This window comes from Phoca vitulina, unplaced genomic scaffold, assembly GCF_004348235.1.
Source record: "Phoca vitulina isolate PV1807 unplaced genomic scaffold, GSC_HSeal_1.0 scaffold47, whole genome shotgun sequence".
NCBI classification, from domain to species: Eukaryota; Metazoa; Chordata; class Mammalia; order Carnivora; family Phocidae; genus Phoca; species Phoca vitulina.
Window position 1 is genome coordinate 2,679,178 of NW_022589750.1, and position 12,966 is coordinate 2,692,143.

Genomic DNA, 12,966 nt, shown 5'->3' on the forward strand with positions numbered 1-12,966 from the left:
CCGTGCCGCCGGCGCCGCGCACGCGCGTCTAGGGCTCCCGGGCTCCAGAAGCTGGGCGGCTGCGAGGGAGAGCGCGGGGCTGGTGACGTCATCTACGCGAGCGAGGCGGGGCTGCGGACGGTGGGCGGGAGGCTGCCAACGGTTTTGAGTGTAGGGAAGGCGGCGAGGGTGGGTGTGCAGGGGTCCTTGGTCTCCCGGACCGGGGCTCAGGGGAGGGGGACAATCCCTGGCCCGCACCTTGGCAAACTGAGCGGGGCTGAGGTCTGGCGGTGTGGCGCGGAGCAGCCAGGGGTGGTCCGGGTAGAGGATCTCAGGCTAGGCTGGAGGGCGGCGGACTTGGAGGGGGTGGCCGAGGGTTCACAGAGTTTCTCTTGGGATAGCACGGAGGGGGGGATTCTGAAGAGCCTCGCTATGGCTTTCTTGCCAGGAGCAGTCAGAGGGGGTATACAGGAGGGTTGACGGTGGGTGGAACAGGTGAATGGCGACGGGCGTGAGGAGGTGGGGAACGTGAGGGTCCAGCCTCTCTGAGACCCCGGCCAGGTGGGGGCCAAATAAGACTGCTGGAGGGAAATCAGGCCGCTGTTGGATTGGGTCCATTTCAGTTTGCAGGTTCTGGGTGTGAGAATTTAAAAGCCTGTGCCAGAAGCTGGTCTTCAGCACTCCAGGGGAATTGCAGTGGGGCTGTCTCCCCTCGGTCTTCTGTCCCCACCCCCTCCTTGCTGCACCCTCCTTTTCCACCGGTCCCAGGCGCGGTGGAAGGAAATGCTTTTGCCCTCTCCCATGGCCTCCGGAACTGCTGGAAACCTTTCCTCTAACCAGAAAGCCTCCCTACCGTCCCTCAACAAGGATCCTTGGCTTGGAGTCTTCCTCCTTTCTCCCAAATCTTCTTTCTCGGTGCACTTCCTCCCCTGGAGTCTCCTAAAGCAGGACCAGGAGTTCCCACTTCTGCTGTCTGCAGTTGCCTGGTGCTTGTACTCATGGCGACATCAGCTACCAGCCCCGGTTCACCTCTCCGGGCTGAGGATCTCCTGAGTGATTCATCAGAAGCCCCTGGGCTGAACCAAGTATCCTCTGAGGTGACCTCCCAGCTCTATGCTTCTTTGCACCTCAGTCGTCAGGCGGAGGCCACCGCCCGAGCCCAGCTGTATCTCCCCACCACCTCCCCACCTCCCCATGAGATGTTAGATGGCTTGGCCCAAGAGCTGAGTCACAGCTTGTCGGTTGGCTTGGAGAACAACCTGAAGAAAAAGGTGAGACAGGTGTGTCTTGGGTACCTCTAGGGTCTTGGAACGGGTGGTCGTAAAAAAAAAAAAAAAAAAAAAAAAAGATTGCTTTGCTGAGATTTGAACTCCTATTGTTGGACTGAACTCCTATTTTGAAGATACCTGCACCAAGGGACAGGTTGCTGTGCTTTGACTGGGACTTGGGCACTAAGCGAGGATAAGGTTTCTTCAGTTCAAGAGAGAACTAGGCACTTAAGGATAGCAAAATTTGCTAAGCTCCTTCCAGCTCAAAGCTAGTTTGATTGTGTGGTTTACAGTTTGGCATGTCAGTCATTCAAACGCGGTCTAATCGATTACACATGTCACAGAGAGGTTGGTTATTAGTGTTGCAGACTGGTTAGGTCTTCCAGAGTTTGAAAAACTGATAGCCACGGACTCCACAGTCTTTAGATGAGGTATTTCCTCTTCTAGTTGGCAAGGATCCTCACCAGGCTTGTCTTAATGTGCCCAATTAATTTATTTACACTATGTGCCTGCCTTCTGCAGACATTTGAGTTTCAACCCTTATTGGGTCAGTTCCGGTTTTCTTGGCTGTCCCAGGTGCTGGAGTAAAAATTCTTGGGTTTTAGGGAGTACCAGATGCCACATACCCTGGCAGCGTGTAGAACATAAGATCATTCAGGTTGCATCTGATTTCCATGCTGCTTTTTTCTAGGATGGCTCCAAGCATATTTTTGAGATGGAAAGTGTTCGGGGTCAGCTCCAGAGCATGCTCCAAAACTCCCGGGATACGGCCTATCGTGAGTTAAACCCAGATTTAAGGGGTGGGAGAAGGCGGAGAAAGGAAGGCGTCCAAGACAAGAGAGTTCAGGAGGAAAGGCTCCAGTTCTTTGGGAGAGGGGCTAGAGGAGTGGGTGAAGTCGAAAGGAAAGGCCCACTCCTCTCTTCGTCTTTGAAGAGACAGGGTTCCTATTCTTCCCTGACCCTGGCTGTGGGGTCCCTCTGGCTGCCTGCAGGGGATCCCATCACTCCAGGTCCTGGCTCAGAGAGACGAGAAGACGACTCATTTGACAGTGACAGCACAGCCACCTTGCTTAAGTGAGTTCCCCCTGGGGTTCTTCTAGCTGGCTTGCTTGTCTTCTCGGAGAGGCAACGTTCCCTTCCTGAGTTCTGTCTTTCCTGCTTTTCTATCTCCTAGGGACCTAAGATGCTTGTCCCTTAGCTTTCAGTTTTCATCCTTTTTTCCCTATCTTCTATCCCCTTTACTCCTTCGGGACCATGGGCATCTGCTGCCTAGTACCTGGCTTTCTCCCAGCCTCTAGTCCTTCTTCCCCCAGAAGAGTTGGCTTGTTTCTTTTTTTTTTTTTTTTAAAGATTTATTTATTTATTTATTTGAGAGAGCGAGAATGAGAGAGAGAGAGAGAGAGAGAGAGGGAGAGTACATGAGAGGGGGGAGGGTCAGAGGGAGAAGCAGGCTCCCCGCTGAGCAGGGAGCCCGACGCGGGACTCGATCCCGGGACTCCAGGATCATGACCTGAGCCGAAGGCAGTCACCCAACCAACTGAGCTACCCAGGCGCCCCGAGTTGGCTTGTTTCTGCTAAGACTTTTACTGCTGGGAGTGTGGTAGACAGGAAGGAGCACTGTAGAGTGAATCACAGAACCCGAGTGCTGTCTAGCTCTATGACTTTGGCCAAGTCTCTTGCTCCTTCTGAGTTTCTGTTTCCTCGTTTGTAAAATGTCACAGTTGGACTAGGGGCTCTCGAAAGCTTTCCGCACCCTGATATTCTCTGCCTGCTTTGTTCAGCACCCGGCCCCTGCAAGGCTTATCTCCATCTAGCTCAGCCCAAGCCCTGGAGGAGTTGTTTCCCCGCTATGCCAGTCTTCGGCCGGGGCCCCCCCACAATCCCCCGGATTTCCAGGGCCTGAGAGATGCACTGGATTCCGAACACACCCGTCGCAAGGTGAGTCACCAAGGCTTCCGTTTGAAAGCAGCAAAGATTAGAAATAGGCTGGGTGCTGGGAAGGGCTGAGGGTTGAGGGCCTGCAAGCTGAGACTTTGCTCAGATGGCTCTTCAGGGAGGTCGAGTTTGACCATCCCGTCTACGATGCACACCTCTCCTCCGGGTGGGCATTCAGGCCCCTTGGGTGATAGCTTATCATAGTCTGATATATCCTGTCTGCTTCTCCCCTCTACAATCTAAGCTCTATGCGGGTCGGACCTTATCTTGTTCATCACTGTCCAGAACGTGCCTGACACAAGGAAGCGTTCCAGAAGTGTGCGGTGAATGAACAGCACACCTTGCTGGCTTGTGTGAAGGCTTTATGGCTCCTGGTGATACACCGGACTTTATTTCTGCAAACCTCAGCTTATCTGAAGGGGGCAGAGAGGCGGACTAGGCAGGGGAAAGGCTACGGTCATTGGTTGTGTTGTCATTTTTGGAACCATCTCTTCGTCTGTTTGAAGCTGCCTGGGCCTGAATGAAAGGCTTTCTCCTTTCTCCTTGCCATGTTCTCCTTGCCAACCTTCACTGTGCCCAATGAGCTGCTTAGGCACGAGTCACCTCCCACTCTGTGAAGTGTGGGCTGTTGGTCTCCTGCCAGAAGGTTCGTGGAAATTTCTCCCTGGAGATCCAGGAAATGGAATAGCCTGGAAGCTAAGCCCCTGTCTCCTGAGCTGGTAGAGGTCTTGGGCCTCAAGATTCCTGCTCCCGAGTTCCTGATCCTTCTTCTCCAAACCTCTTCTGTTCTTGGGACCTGGGCTCCCCTGTCTCCAGCCCATTTTCGCCAAGAGGCGCTGGGAAGTTTGATGCTGTGGTCAAATTAGGGATAGTAACACCCAGACTTGTCCTCCTCCTTCCCAGCATTGTGAGCGCCATATTCAGACCCTACAGACCCGGGTGCTAGAGCTTCAGCAGCAGTTAGTTGTGGCTGTGACTGCTGACCGCAAGAAAGATAGCATGATCGAACAGTTGGACAAGGTGCCAGGGTCACAGAATGCGGGTGGGTCTCTCGTGGGGGGCGCCAAAGAATAGTGAAAAGGGGATGGCCAACCAGCGGTTCTTTGTTCACGCTAGGGGCTGGGGGTGGAAGGGTTCCCCACTCCTGGGAGAAGGTGGCTGTTGACCCCACCCCTGCGGGCAGAAAGAGGGCAAAAATATTACTTTGAAATTCCATTTGACTTTCCTCTCCTGAGACCCTGGCCCGAGTGGTGGAGGGCTGGAACCGTCACGAGGCCGAGCGGGCAGAGGTGCTTCGGGGGCTCCAGGAGGAACGCCAGGCAGCCGAACTTACCAGAAGCAAGCAGCAGGAGGTGGGCAACCTGGATCAGACGGCATGAGAGCCTAGGGCACAGATCGATAGAGGGAAGGGAGTCCAGATAGCTCCAGATCCGGGTCCCTAACAGATTGAGCTCAGTCTTGAGGAGTCACCGGCCTGGCCGTTCTTCTCCCCGTTTCCCCCCAACTTCACTGTTTTTGCTGCCAGACTTGCATCATCCATGTCTTCCCAGATTTCCCCACACCACGTAGTCTTCTCTTAGGCCCCCAAGTCACTGAGTTAGGTCTCACTTTTAGTTTGTTATCGCTGAAGCTTTCTGAAATATAACCTGCAGGGATTCCCCTCTGTTTCTCTGTCCTGTGTTCCCCTGTCCCTGAAAGACAGTGACCCACCTGGAGCAAAGCCTTTCCGAGGCCATGGAGGCCCTGAATCGTGAGCAGGAAAGTGCCAGACTGCAGCAACGGGAAAGAGAGACGCTGGTGAGAATGCCGGGCTCGGTCCATTCCATTAGAGGCTGTGGGCCATCGGTGGGTTGTGGGAGCCACACCAGGGGACTGTTTCCCCAAATGTGTCCTTAGAACACTCGTTCTACTAGATCCTCTGCAGACGGGGCTCGGCCGCCAAGTTGGCTCGAGAGACTCTGCAAATCATTGCCTCATTAGAATCATGGATCATGGAAGGAGGGGAGGGGTGCCTGGGTGGCTCAGTCATTAAGGTCATGATCCGGAGTCCTGGGATGGAGCCCCTCATCGGACTCCCTGCTCAGCGGGAAGCCTGCTTCTCCCTCTCCCACTCCCCCTGCTTGTGTTTCCTCTCTGGCTGTCTCTCTCTCTCTATCAAATAAATAAAATCTTTAAAAAAAAAAAAAAAGAATCATCGGGGGGATTGTTTTACAATGTAGATTTCTGGGACCCGTCGCCAGGGGTTTTGATTTGATAGATATATTGAGCTGGGGAGCTGAAATATTTTCAGCAGTTTCCTAGGTGATTTTGTTCAGCCAGGTTTGGGATCTCTGGTCTAGGGCAGAGCCAGAAAAGGTATGGGATGAGACTTAATCGGGTTTCTTATTGCTGGAATGATAAGATGATTACTCATATGAATTAGCAGCCAGGTCTGGAACTCAGTTGTGTGCATGATGCGTGCTTGCGACATGCGTGCTGTTACTTGTCATCTTCACAGGCTTTTTTTTTTTTTTTTAAGATTTTATTTATTTATTTGACACAGAGAGAGAGAGAGAGAGAGTGAGAGAGAGAGAGCACAAGCAGGGGGAGCAGCAGGCAGGCAGAGGGAGAGGGAGAAGCAGGCTCCCCGCCGAGCAAGAAGCCCGATGCGGGGCTCGATCCCAAGACCCCGGGATCACAACCCAAGCCAAAGGCAGCCGCTTAACCGACTGAGCCACCCAGGCGCCCCTTCACAGGCTTGATCCAACAGCGCTGGTCATGGTTGCTGGTCTGCTGGTTCATGATCAGAGGCTGGGTTTTCTAGGCTTTGTGGAGCTTCTTTTGAGGATGATAGTGACTGGTATTGCGTATTGAGTGCGTACTATGTGCTAGACGCTGTGCTGATTGCTTTCTGTGCACTTTTTACTGGAATCCTCACAAGGTAGGCCCTAGACATGAACACATAGCGAGTGACAGCTGGGATGCAAACCGATTTGAGCCCAGATGGACCGAATTCTGGAACAGACGCTCCTGTTTACCGTGTCACAGTCCTGTGGGCTTGTCAACTCTTGTTTTTGAGCGGACAGAATTCTCAGCGGGTGCAGTGTCTGGGGGTGACGGGGCCGCTTGCTGCTCTCTTGAGGGCTTGCTCAGGATCTGGTTTTCCCTGGGGCTCCAGGAGGAGGAGAGGCAGGCTCTGACCCTGAGCTTGGAGCTGGAGCAGCAGCGGGGCCGGGCCCTGCAGGAAGAGCGGGATGAGGCTCGGGCTGGGCAGCTGAGTGAGCGTCGACAGCTGGAGGCGCTGAAGCTGGCCCTGGAGGAGGAGCGGCAGGCCTGGGCCCAGCGAGAGCTCGAGCTCCAGGAGCGCTACGGGGCCCTGCAGGAGGAGGTGCTCGCTCAGCTGGAAAAGGAGAAGGTGAGAGCGGCCGTCCCGTCGTCGGGGAACGGGCAACAGCTGAAGGGCAGAATGACGGAATGAGACGGCAGGTCAGAATATGGGGTGGGGGGGGGGACTGGGCTGCAGAGTGAAGACCTGTCTGGGGGGGACAAGGTGGAGGGTGCGGGGCCAGCAGGCAGGGCCGGGGACAGCCAGTACCTCATAGGCTGAAAGAGTGAGATTCCCCAGAGCCGAGCAGAGAGTCAGGTGTGAAGAGGGAGAGTAGCGGCTTGGGTTTCAGGGCGCGGGAGGACGACTTGGGGAACGGAGGTGACCAGGAGGCGGGAATGGAGGCGCGCACTTGAGTTTGGTTTCCTCTCCCAGGGGAGCACCCAGAGGGAGGCGCAGGCCGCGCGGGAGGCCCAGCAGCAGCTAATGCTGGTGCAGGCGGACGTGCGGCAGCTGGAAGGGGAGCTGGACACGGCTCGGAGAGAGCGAGACGCCCTGCAGCTGGAGATGAGCTTGGTGCAGGTCAGGTGGTGGCAGGTGCCCGAGGCTGCCCTCCTCGTTAGGACAAGTAGGTGTGAGGCCGGGGACCTTTTGGGAGTCATGGCAAACACTGCCATTTTTTACCTAGAATTTTGACCCCTGAAGGCTTCTGCCTCATCCACGGGGGATAAAGTGCCCGAAACCGCGCGTAGTACTGAACCCCGGACGTACTGCGTGTTTTCTGTGCGTCCGCGCCTACGGTAAAGGTAAATCTATGACATAGCCACAGTAAGAGACGGATAGTAACTCGTATTAAACTTGAACACTTATAGCAACAGGCTGTAATAAAAGTTACGTGAATGCGGTCTCTCGCTCAGCACGTCTTACTGTCGTGTGCTCACCCGTCTTCTGGTGAGCATGAGAGATGGGGAGGTGCCCGCGGGGGGCGATGAAGGAGGCGAGGACACAGCGTTAGGCTGCTGACCTTCCAGCAGCACGTCAGAAGGGGGATCGCCTGCCTCCAGACCACGGTTGACCACGGATAGCTGGACCTGCGCAAAGCAAGACCGTAGAGAGGGGGACTACTGTGTGTGTAAATCGTGTGTTAAGTGCACATTGTTGAGGTTCCCAGAGCAAGTCAGCCTGAGAGACTTCCCTTATTAATGATGGACGTGAGGAGACGCACCCCGTTTCTGGGTTAGCGAGGCCAGTGTTGGGAAGAACACACTCCTTTTTCTTTTCACCTCACCCGCGGAATTGGTGGACTGACCACATGGAAACTAACTCCTCGTGGAGGACCGAGGCTAGAGATGTTAGTACAGTTCCATATCGGCATGTAAGCTGCATTAGCCCCCCGGACTGGTGCTCGCTGGGTGTGCGTTGGTTCACGGAGTCTACTCAACAGCCCCACCGTGGACGCTCCGTGCTGGGAGCTGGGAATCTTCCTGGCCAACGAGGAGCGACCAGCTAGAGGGGGGGTTTGTCTAGCGCACACATTCTTGAAGTAGTGGGATAGATGATAGTTGAGGGACAGGAGAACTACTCCTGACTCAGTGTCATCTTTGTAGTGAGGTCTTCCCCAGCCCCACTGGGTAAGATCCGCAACCTCTGACAATCCACGCTCCCCTTCCCTGTTTGAATTTTTCTCCTGATAGACTGCATTCTGCACCTTTTAAAATCTTGTGCATTTTTTGAAGGCAAGGATTTTTGTCTGTTCATTGTTGGATCCAGTGCCTGACTTTAGTGTTATTCAAGTCATCGATCTCCTTATTGTTCTGTCCATTATCGAAAGAGAGGTGTTGATGTTTCCAGCTGTTACTGTTTCCAGTTATTACTGTAGGACTGTCCATGCCTCCCTTCAAGAAGTCTGTCCATTTTGTCTTCATATATTTTGGGGCTCTGTTAAGTACACAGATGTGTATATTGTTATGTCTTCTTGATATAACCTTTTTTGGCTTAAAATCTATTTTGTCTAATGATAATCTAGCCCCCACCCTAGCTCTCCTGGGTGCTATTTGCATGGCATCCTTTCACTTAAGAGGCTTTTGTGTCTTTGTATCTAAAGTGAGTTTCTTGTCGACCACATATACAGGATCATGTTTTGTTTCGTTGTTTAATCCATTCTGCCAATTCCTGCCTTTTAATTGGAGAGTTTAATCCATTTACATTTAAAGTAATTACTGGCTAAGGACTGATTTCTGCCATTTAACTATTTGTTTTCCATACATCTTACTTGTTTCTGGTTTTCAGTTGCTCCATTACTGCCTTTTTGGGGTATTTCATCAATATTTTGTGTACCGTTTTTGATTCTCTTCATTTTTCTTTTTCTGTACATGTTTAAAGTTATTTTCTTAAGGATTCCCTTGAGATTACAATTAACATCTTAAAATAACGGTCACCTAGTTTGAATAATACTAACTTTAGTTTCAATAGCGTGCAGCCACTGTTCCTGTACATCGGTGTGTCTCCACTTCCGTGGTGTTATTGACGCAGATTTATCAGTACTGTTTTGTGCATCTGCCTTTTATATCCTACAGGAAAAAAGGAGTTACAAACTGAGAGTATGGTAATACAGGCTTCTGTATTTACCTGCGGAGTAACCTTTATCGGGGTTCTTTATTTCTTCATATGGCTTCAGGTTAGTGTCTCATTTCATTTTGGCCTGCAGGACTCCTTCAGCATTTTTTGGTAAGTCAGGTCTACTAGAAATGAATGCTCTTAGCTTTAGTTTATCTGAGAATGGCTTAATTTCTTTTTCATTCTTGAAGGTTTTTGTTTTTTGTTTCACTTGACAGTTGATTTTCTTCCAGCACTTGAAATATGTCATTCCACTACCTTCTGGCCTCTATGACTTCTGATGAGAAATTGGCAGTTAGTCTCACGTAGGCGCTATAAGTGACCAGGTGCTTCTCTCTTGCTCCTTTCTCTGTGTTTGGCTTTTTTTTTTTTTTTTAAGATTTTATTTATTTATTTGAGAGAGAGAGAGAGCGTGCACATGAGCCAGGGGAGGAGCAGGTGGAGAGAGACAAGCAGACTCTGTGCTGAGCATGGAGCTGACGCAGAGCTGGAGCCCAGTGCAGGCTCAATCCCATGACCCCTGAGATCATGACCTGAGCCAAAATCAAAGTAGGCCGCTTAACCAACTGAACCACCGAGGCGCCACTCTGTGTTTGGCTTTTGACAATATGACTATGATGTGTTGTAGTGTAGATCTCCTTGAGTTTATTCTGTTTAGAGATTGTTGAGTTTTGGGGATGGGTAGATTTATATATTTTATCAAATTTGGGAAGTTTTTGGCTGTTTTTTGAGATTTTTTTTTTTCCTGTTCTTTCTCTCTTTCTTGTCCTTCTGGGACTTTGCTAATGCATCCGTTGGTATGATGTCCCACAGGCCCCTCAGGTTCTGTTCATTTTTCTTGATTGTTTTTTCCTGTTGCTCATTGGATTAGATAGTTTCTGTTGCTTATCGTCAAGTTCATTGGCTCTTTCTTCTTCCTGCCGAACTCTGCCATTGAGCCCCTTTGGTGAAATTTTTAAAATAGTCTTTATTATTTAGAGCAGTCCTATGTTCAGAGCAAAAGTGAGCAGAAGGTACAGAGATTTCCCATATACCCCCTACCCCCACAGATACACAGCTGCCCCCATTACCAACATCTCCCACCAGAGTAGAATGTTCGTTACAATTGATGAACCTATATCAACACGTCATTATCACCTAGAGTCCATAGATTACATTAGGGTTCCCTCTTGCTGTTGTACATTTTATGGGTTTGGACAAATTTATAATGACATGTATCCACCTTTATAGTGTCACACTCAGTTTCACTGCCTTAAAGATCCTTTGTGCACTGCCTGTTCATCCCTTCCTCCCTCTAACCCCTGGCAACCACTGATCTTTTTACTGTCTCCATAGTTTTGCCTTTTCCAGAATGTCATATAGTTGGAATCCTACAATACGTAGCCTTTTTAGACTCACTTCTTTCACTTGGTAATATGCATTTAAGTTTCCTCTGCGCCTTTTCATGGCTTGTTAGCTTGTTTCTTTTTAGTGCTGAATAATATTCCACTGTCTGGATGTGCCACAGTTTATCTATCTGTGCACTTACTGAAGGACATCTTGGTTGCTTCTAATTTCTGGCGGTTGAGAATAAAGCTTGTAAACATCCATGTGCAGGTTTTGGTATGGACCTGAGTTTTTAACTCCTTTGGGTAAATACCAAGGAGTGTGGTTGCTACATCGTATGGGAAGAGTACATTTTGTTTTGTCAGAAACCACCACAGTGTCTTCCAGAGTCGCAGCACCATTTTGCATTCCCGTCAGCAATGAATGAGCGTTCCTGTTGCTCTACATTCCCTCCAACGCTTGTTGTGGTCAGTGTTCTGGATCTTGGTTATTTCAATAGGGGTATATAGTGAAATAGGGGTATGTAGTGGTATCTAGTGAAATTTTCATATCATCAGTTGTACTTTATAGCTTCAGAATTTCTATTTGGTTCTTTTTTATAATTTATGTCTCTATTGATGTTTTCTATTTGTTCATACAGTATTCTGATTTCATTTAGTTTGTTGTCCAGATAGTTCATTGAGCATATTTAAAACTGTTGATTTAAGGTCTTTGATTAGTAATCCCAATGTCTGGGCTTCCACAGGAAATACTTCTGTCAAATCTCTTTTTCCTTTTTTTTTTTTTTTTTTTTTTTTTTTGTTTTAAAGATTTTATTTTTAAGTACTCTCCACACCCAACGTGGGTCTTGAACTCACAACCCTGAGATCAAGAGTTGCATGCTGTACCAACTGAGCAAGCCAGGCGTCCCTAATTCTCTTTTTCCTTTGAATGAGTCATATTTTCCTGTTTCTGTGTTTTGTAATTTGTCGTTGAGAACTAGACATCTTAAATATTATAATGTAGTAATTCTGGAAATCATATTCTCTCTCTCTCCTCAGATTTTTTTTTTTTTTTTTTTTGATGCCTGCAGCCATCCATTTGTATAGTGACTTTTTCAAACTGTTTTTGCAAAGTCTCTATTTCTTGTGTGTGGTGACTGACATTTCTGTTCTGTTACCTCTGTGATTAGCCTGTGAGTTGACAGAGATTTTCTTAAATGCCTGAATTCTTCTCTCAAATGAGTATATATGTCTCTTTAAATCTTATGATTGATGCTACCAGGGAAGCTTCTGCAGGGGCCCAAAACAAAGGTGGTGGTTTGCTCTGGTTCCTCAGGGAATTGCCAAACTGTCCAAAACACCCAATCCCACGTTTTTGGAGGATAAGGTCCTTACCTACCACGCTCACTTCAGCCAGTCCCTCTAGTTTCCCGGGCTGCCATTCCTGTGGCTGCAGAGGGCCAAGGGCTGGGGGATGGAAGCAGGCTCACATCCCCAGCTCTTGTACCAAAGCCCAGCAGCCTCTGCCTTCATCAGGCACTCTCCTGCTCGCTTAAGTATCTGATCAGGTTCCAGAGTTCCCAAATAGTGGGTTTTGATATTTTTTCCACATCTCAATGGATGTTTTGGCAGAAGGACTAACCCCTGCAGTTTTCTACCCTGCCATTTTCCATGAGATCACTGTTTTTAAATTCTGTTTTAAATAAACAACCACCATAAGACATTATTAATATTGTTCTGTAAAGCCAATATTCATTTAGAGGTATCCACATAATTTACTATTTTCTCTGTTGTTCTAACTTTCTTTGAACTCAGACCTCCCATGTGAGTTCTTTTTCTTGGTGGAAAAATCTCTCATATGTATGTATGTATGTATGTATGTATGTTTGTGTTTGGTTATTTAATTAGTTTAGTTTGAAATGACCCTGAGACTATGACCTGAGCCAAAATCAAGAGTCAGCCGCTTAACCAACTGAGCCACCCAGGTGCCCCTCTACTTATTATTTTTTTAAGATTTTAGATCTTAGATTTTAGAGATTTAAGAGAGAGAGAGAGAGAGAGAAAGCCGGGGGAGGGGCAGAGAGAGAAGCCGACTCCCGCTGAGCAGGGAGCCCGATGCGGGGCTTGATCACAGGACCCTGGGATCATGACCTGAACTGAAGGCAGATGCTTCACTGACTGAGCCACCCATGCGCCCCTCTACTTCTGTTTTTATTATTGATTTACAGCTTAATTTTTTTTTCTTTTTTTTTTAAAATTTTTTTATTGTTATGTTAATCCCCATACATTACATCATTAGTTTTAGATATAGTGTTCCATGATTCATTGTTTGTGCATAACACCCAGTGCTCCATGCAGAACGTGCCCTCCTCAATACCCATCACCAGGCTAACCCATCCTCCCACCCCCCTCCCCTCTAGAACCCTCAGTTTGTTTTTCAGAGTCCATCGTCTCTCACGGTTCTTCTCCCCCTCCGATTTCCCCCACTTCGTTCTTCCCCTCCTGCTACATTCTTCTTCTTTTTTTCTTTCTTAACATATATTGCATTATTTGTTTC

At 49.2% G+C, this 12,966-nt stretch overlaps 1 protein-coding gene across 11 annotated transcripts in view; it reads left to right on the plus strand.

Moving 5' to 3' along the window:
* Positions 1-52: 52 nt before the first annotated feature.
* The window catches only part of CNTROB (centrobin, centriole duplication and spindle assembly protein), a 21,744-nt gene continuing 8,830 nt past the window's right edge, over positions 53-12,966 (plus strand). For 3 of the 11 annotated variants that reach the window (XM_032431958.1, XM_032431954.1, XM_032431956.1), the window contains exons 1-9: positions 53-1,250; positions 1,939-2,023; positions 2,240-2,321; positions 3,029-3,185; positions 4,086-4,202; positions 4,418-4,534; positions 4,881-4,979; positions 6,340-6,576; positions 6,922-7,068. In XM_032431958.1, coding sequence (XP_032287849.1) covers positions 978-1,250; positions 1,939-2,023; positions 2,240-2,321; positions 3,029-3,185; positions 4,086-4,202; positions 4,418-4,534; positions 4,881-4,979; positions 6,340-6,576; positions 6,922-7,068 — 1,314 coding nt within the window. In that variant the 5' untranslated portion in view covers positions 53-977. Of the gene's footprint in view, positions 1,260-1,938; positions 2,028-2,239; positions 2,322-3,028; positions 3,186-4,085; positions 4,203-4,417; positions 4,535-4,880; positions 4,980-6,339; positions 6,577-6,921; positions 7,069-12,966 lie in introns of those variants that run through there. The other 8 variants (XM_032431953.1, XM_032431955.1, XM_032431949.1 and 5 more) reach the window with 7 other exon arrangements.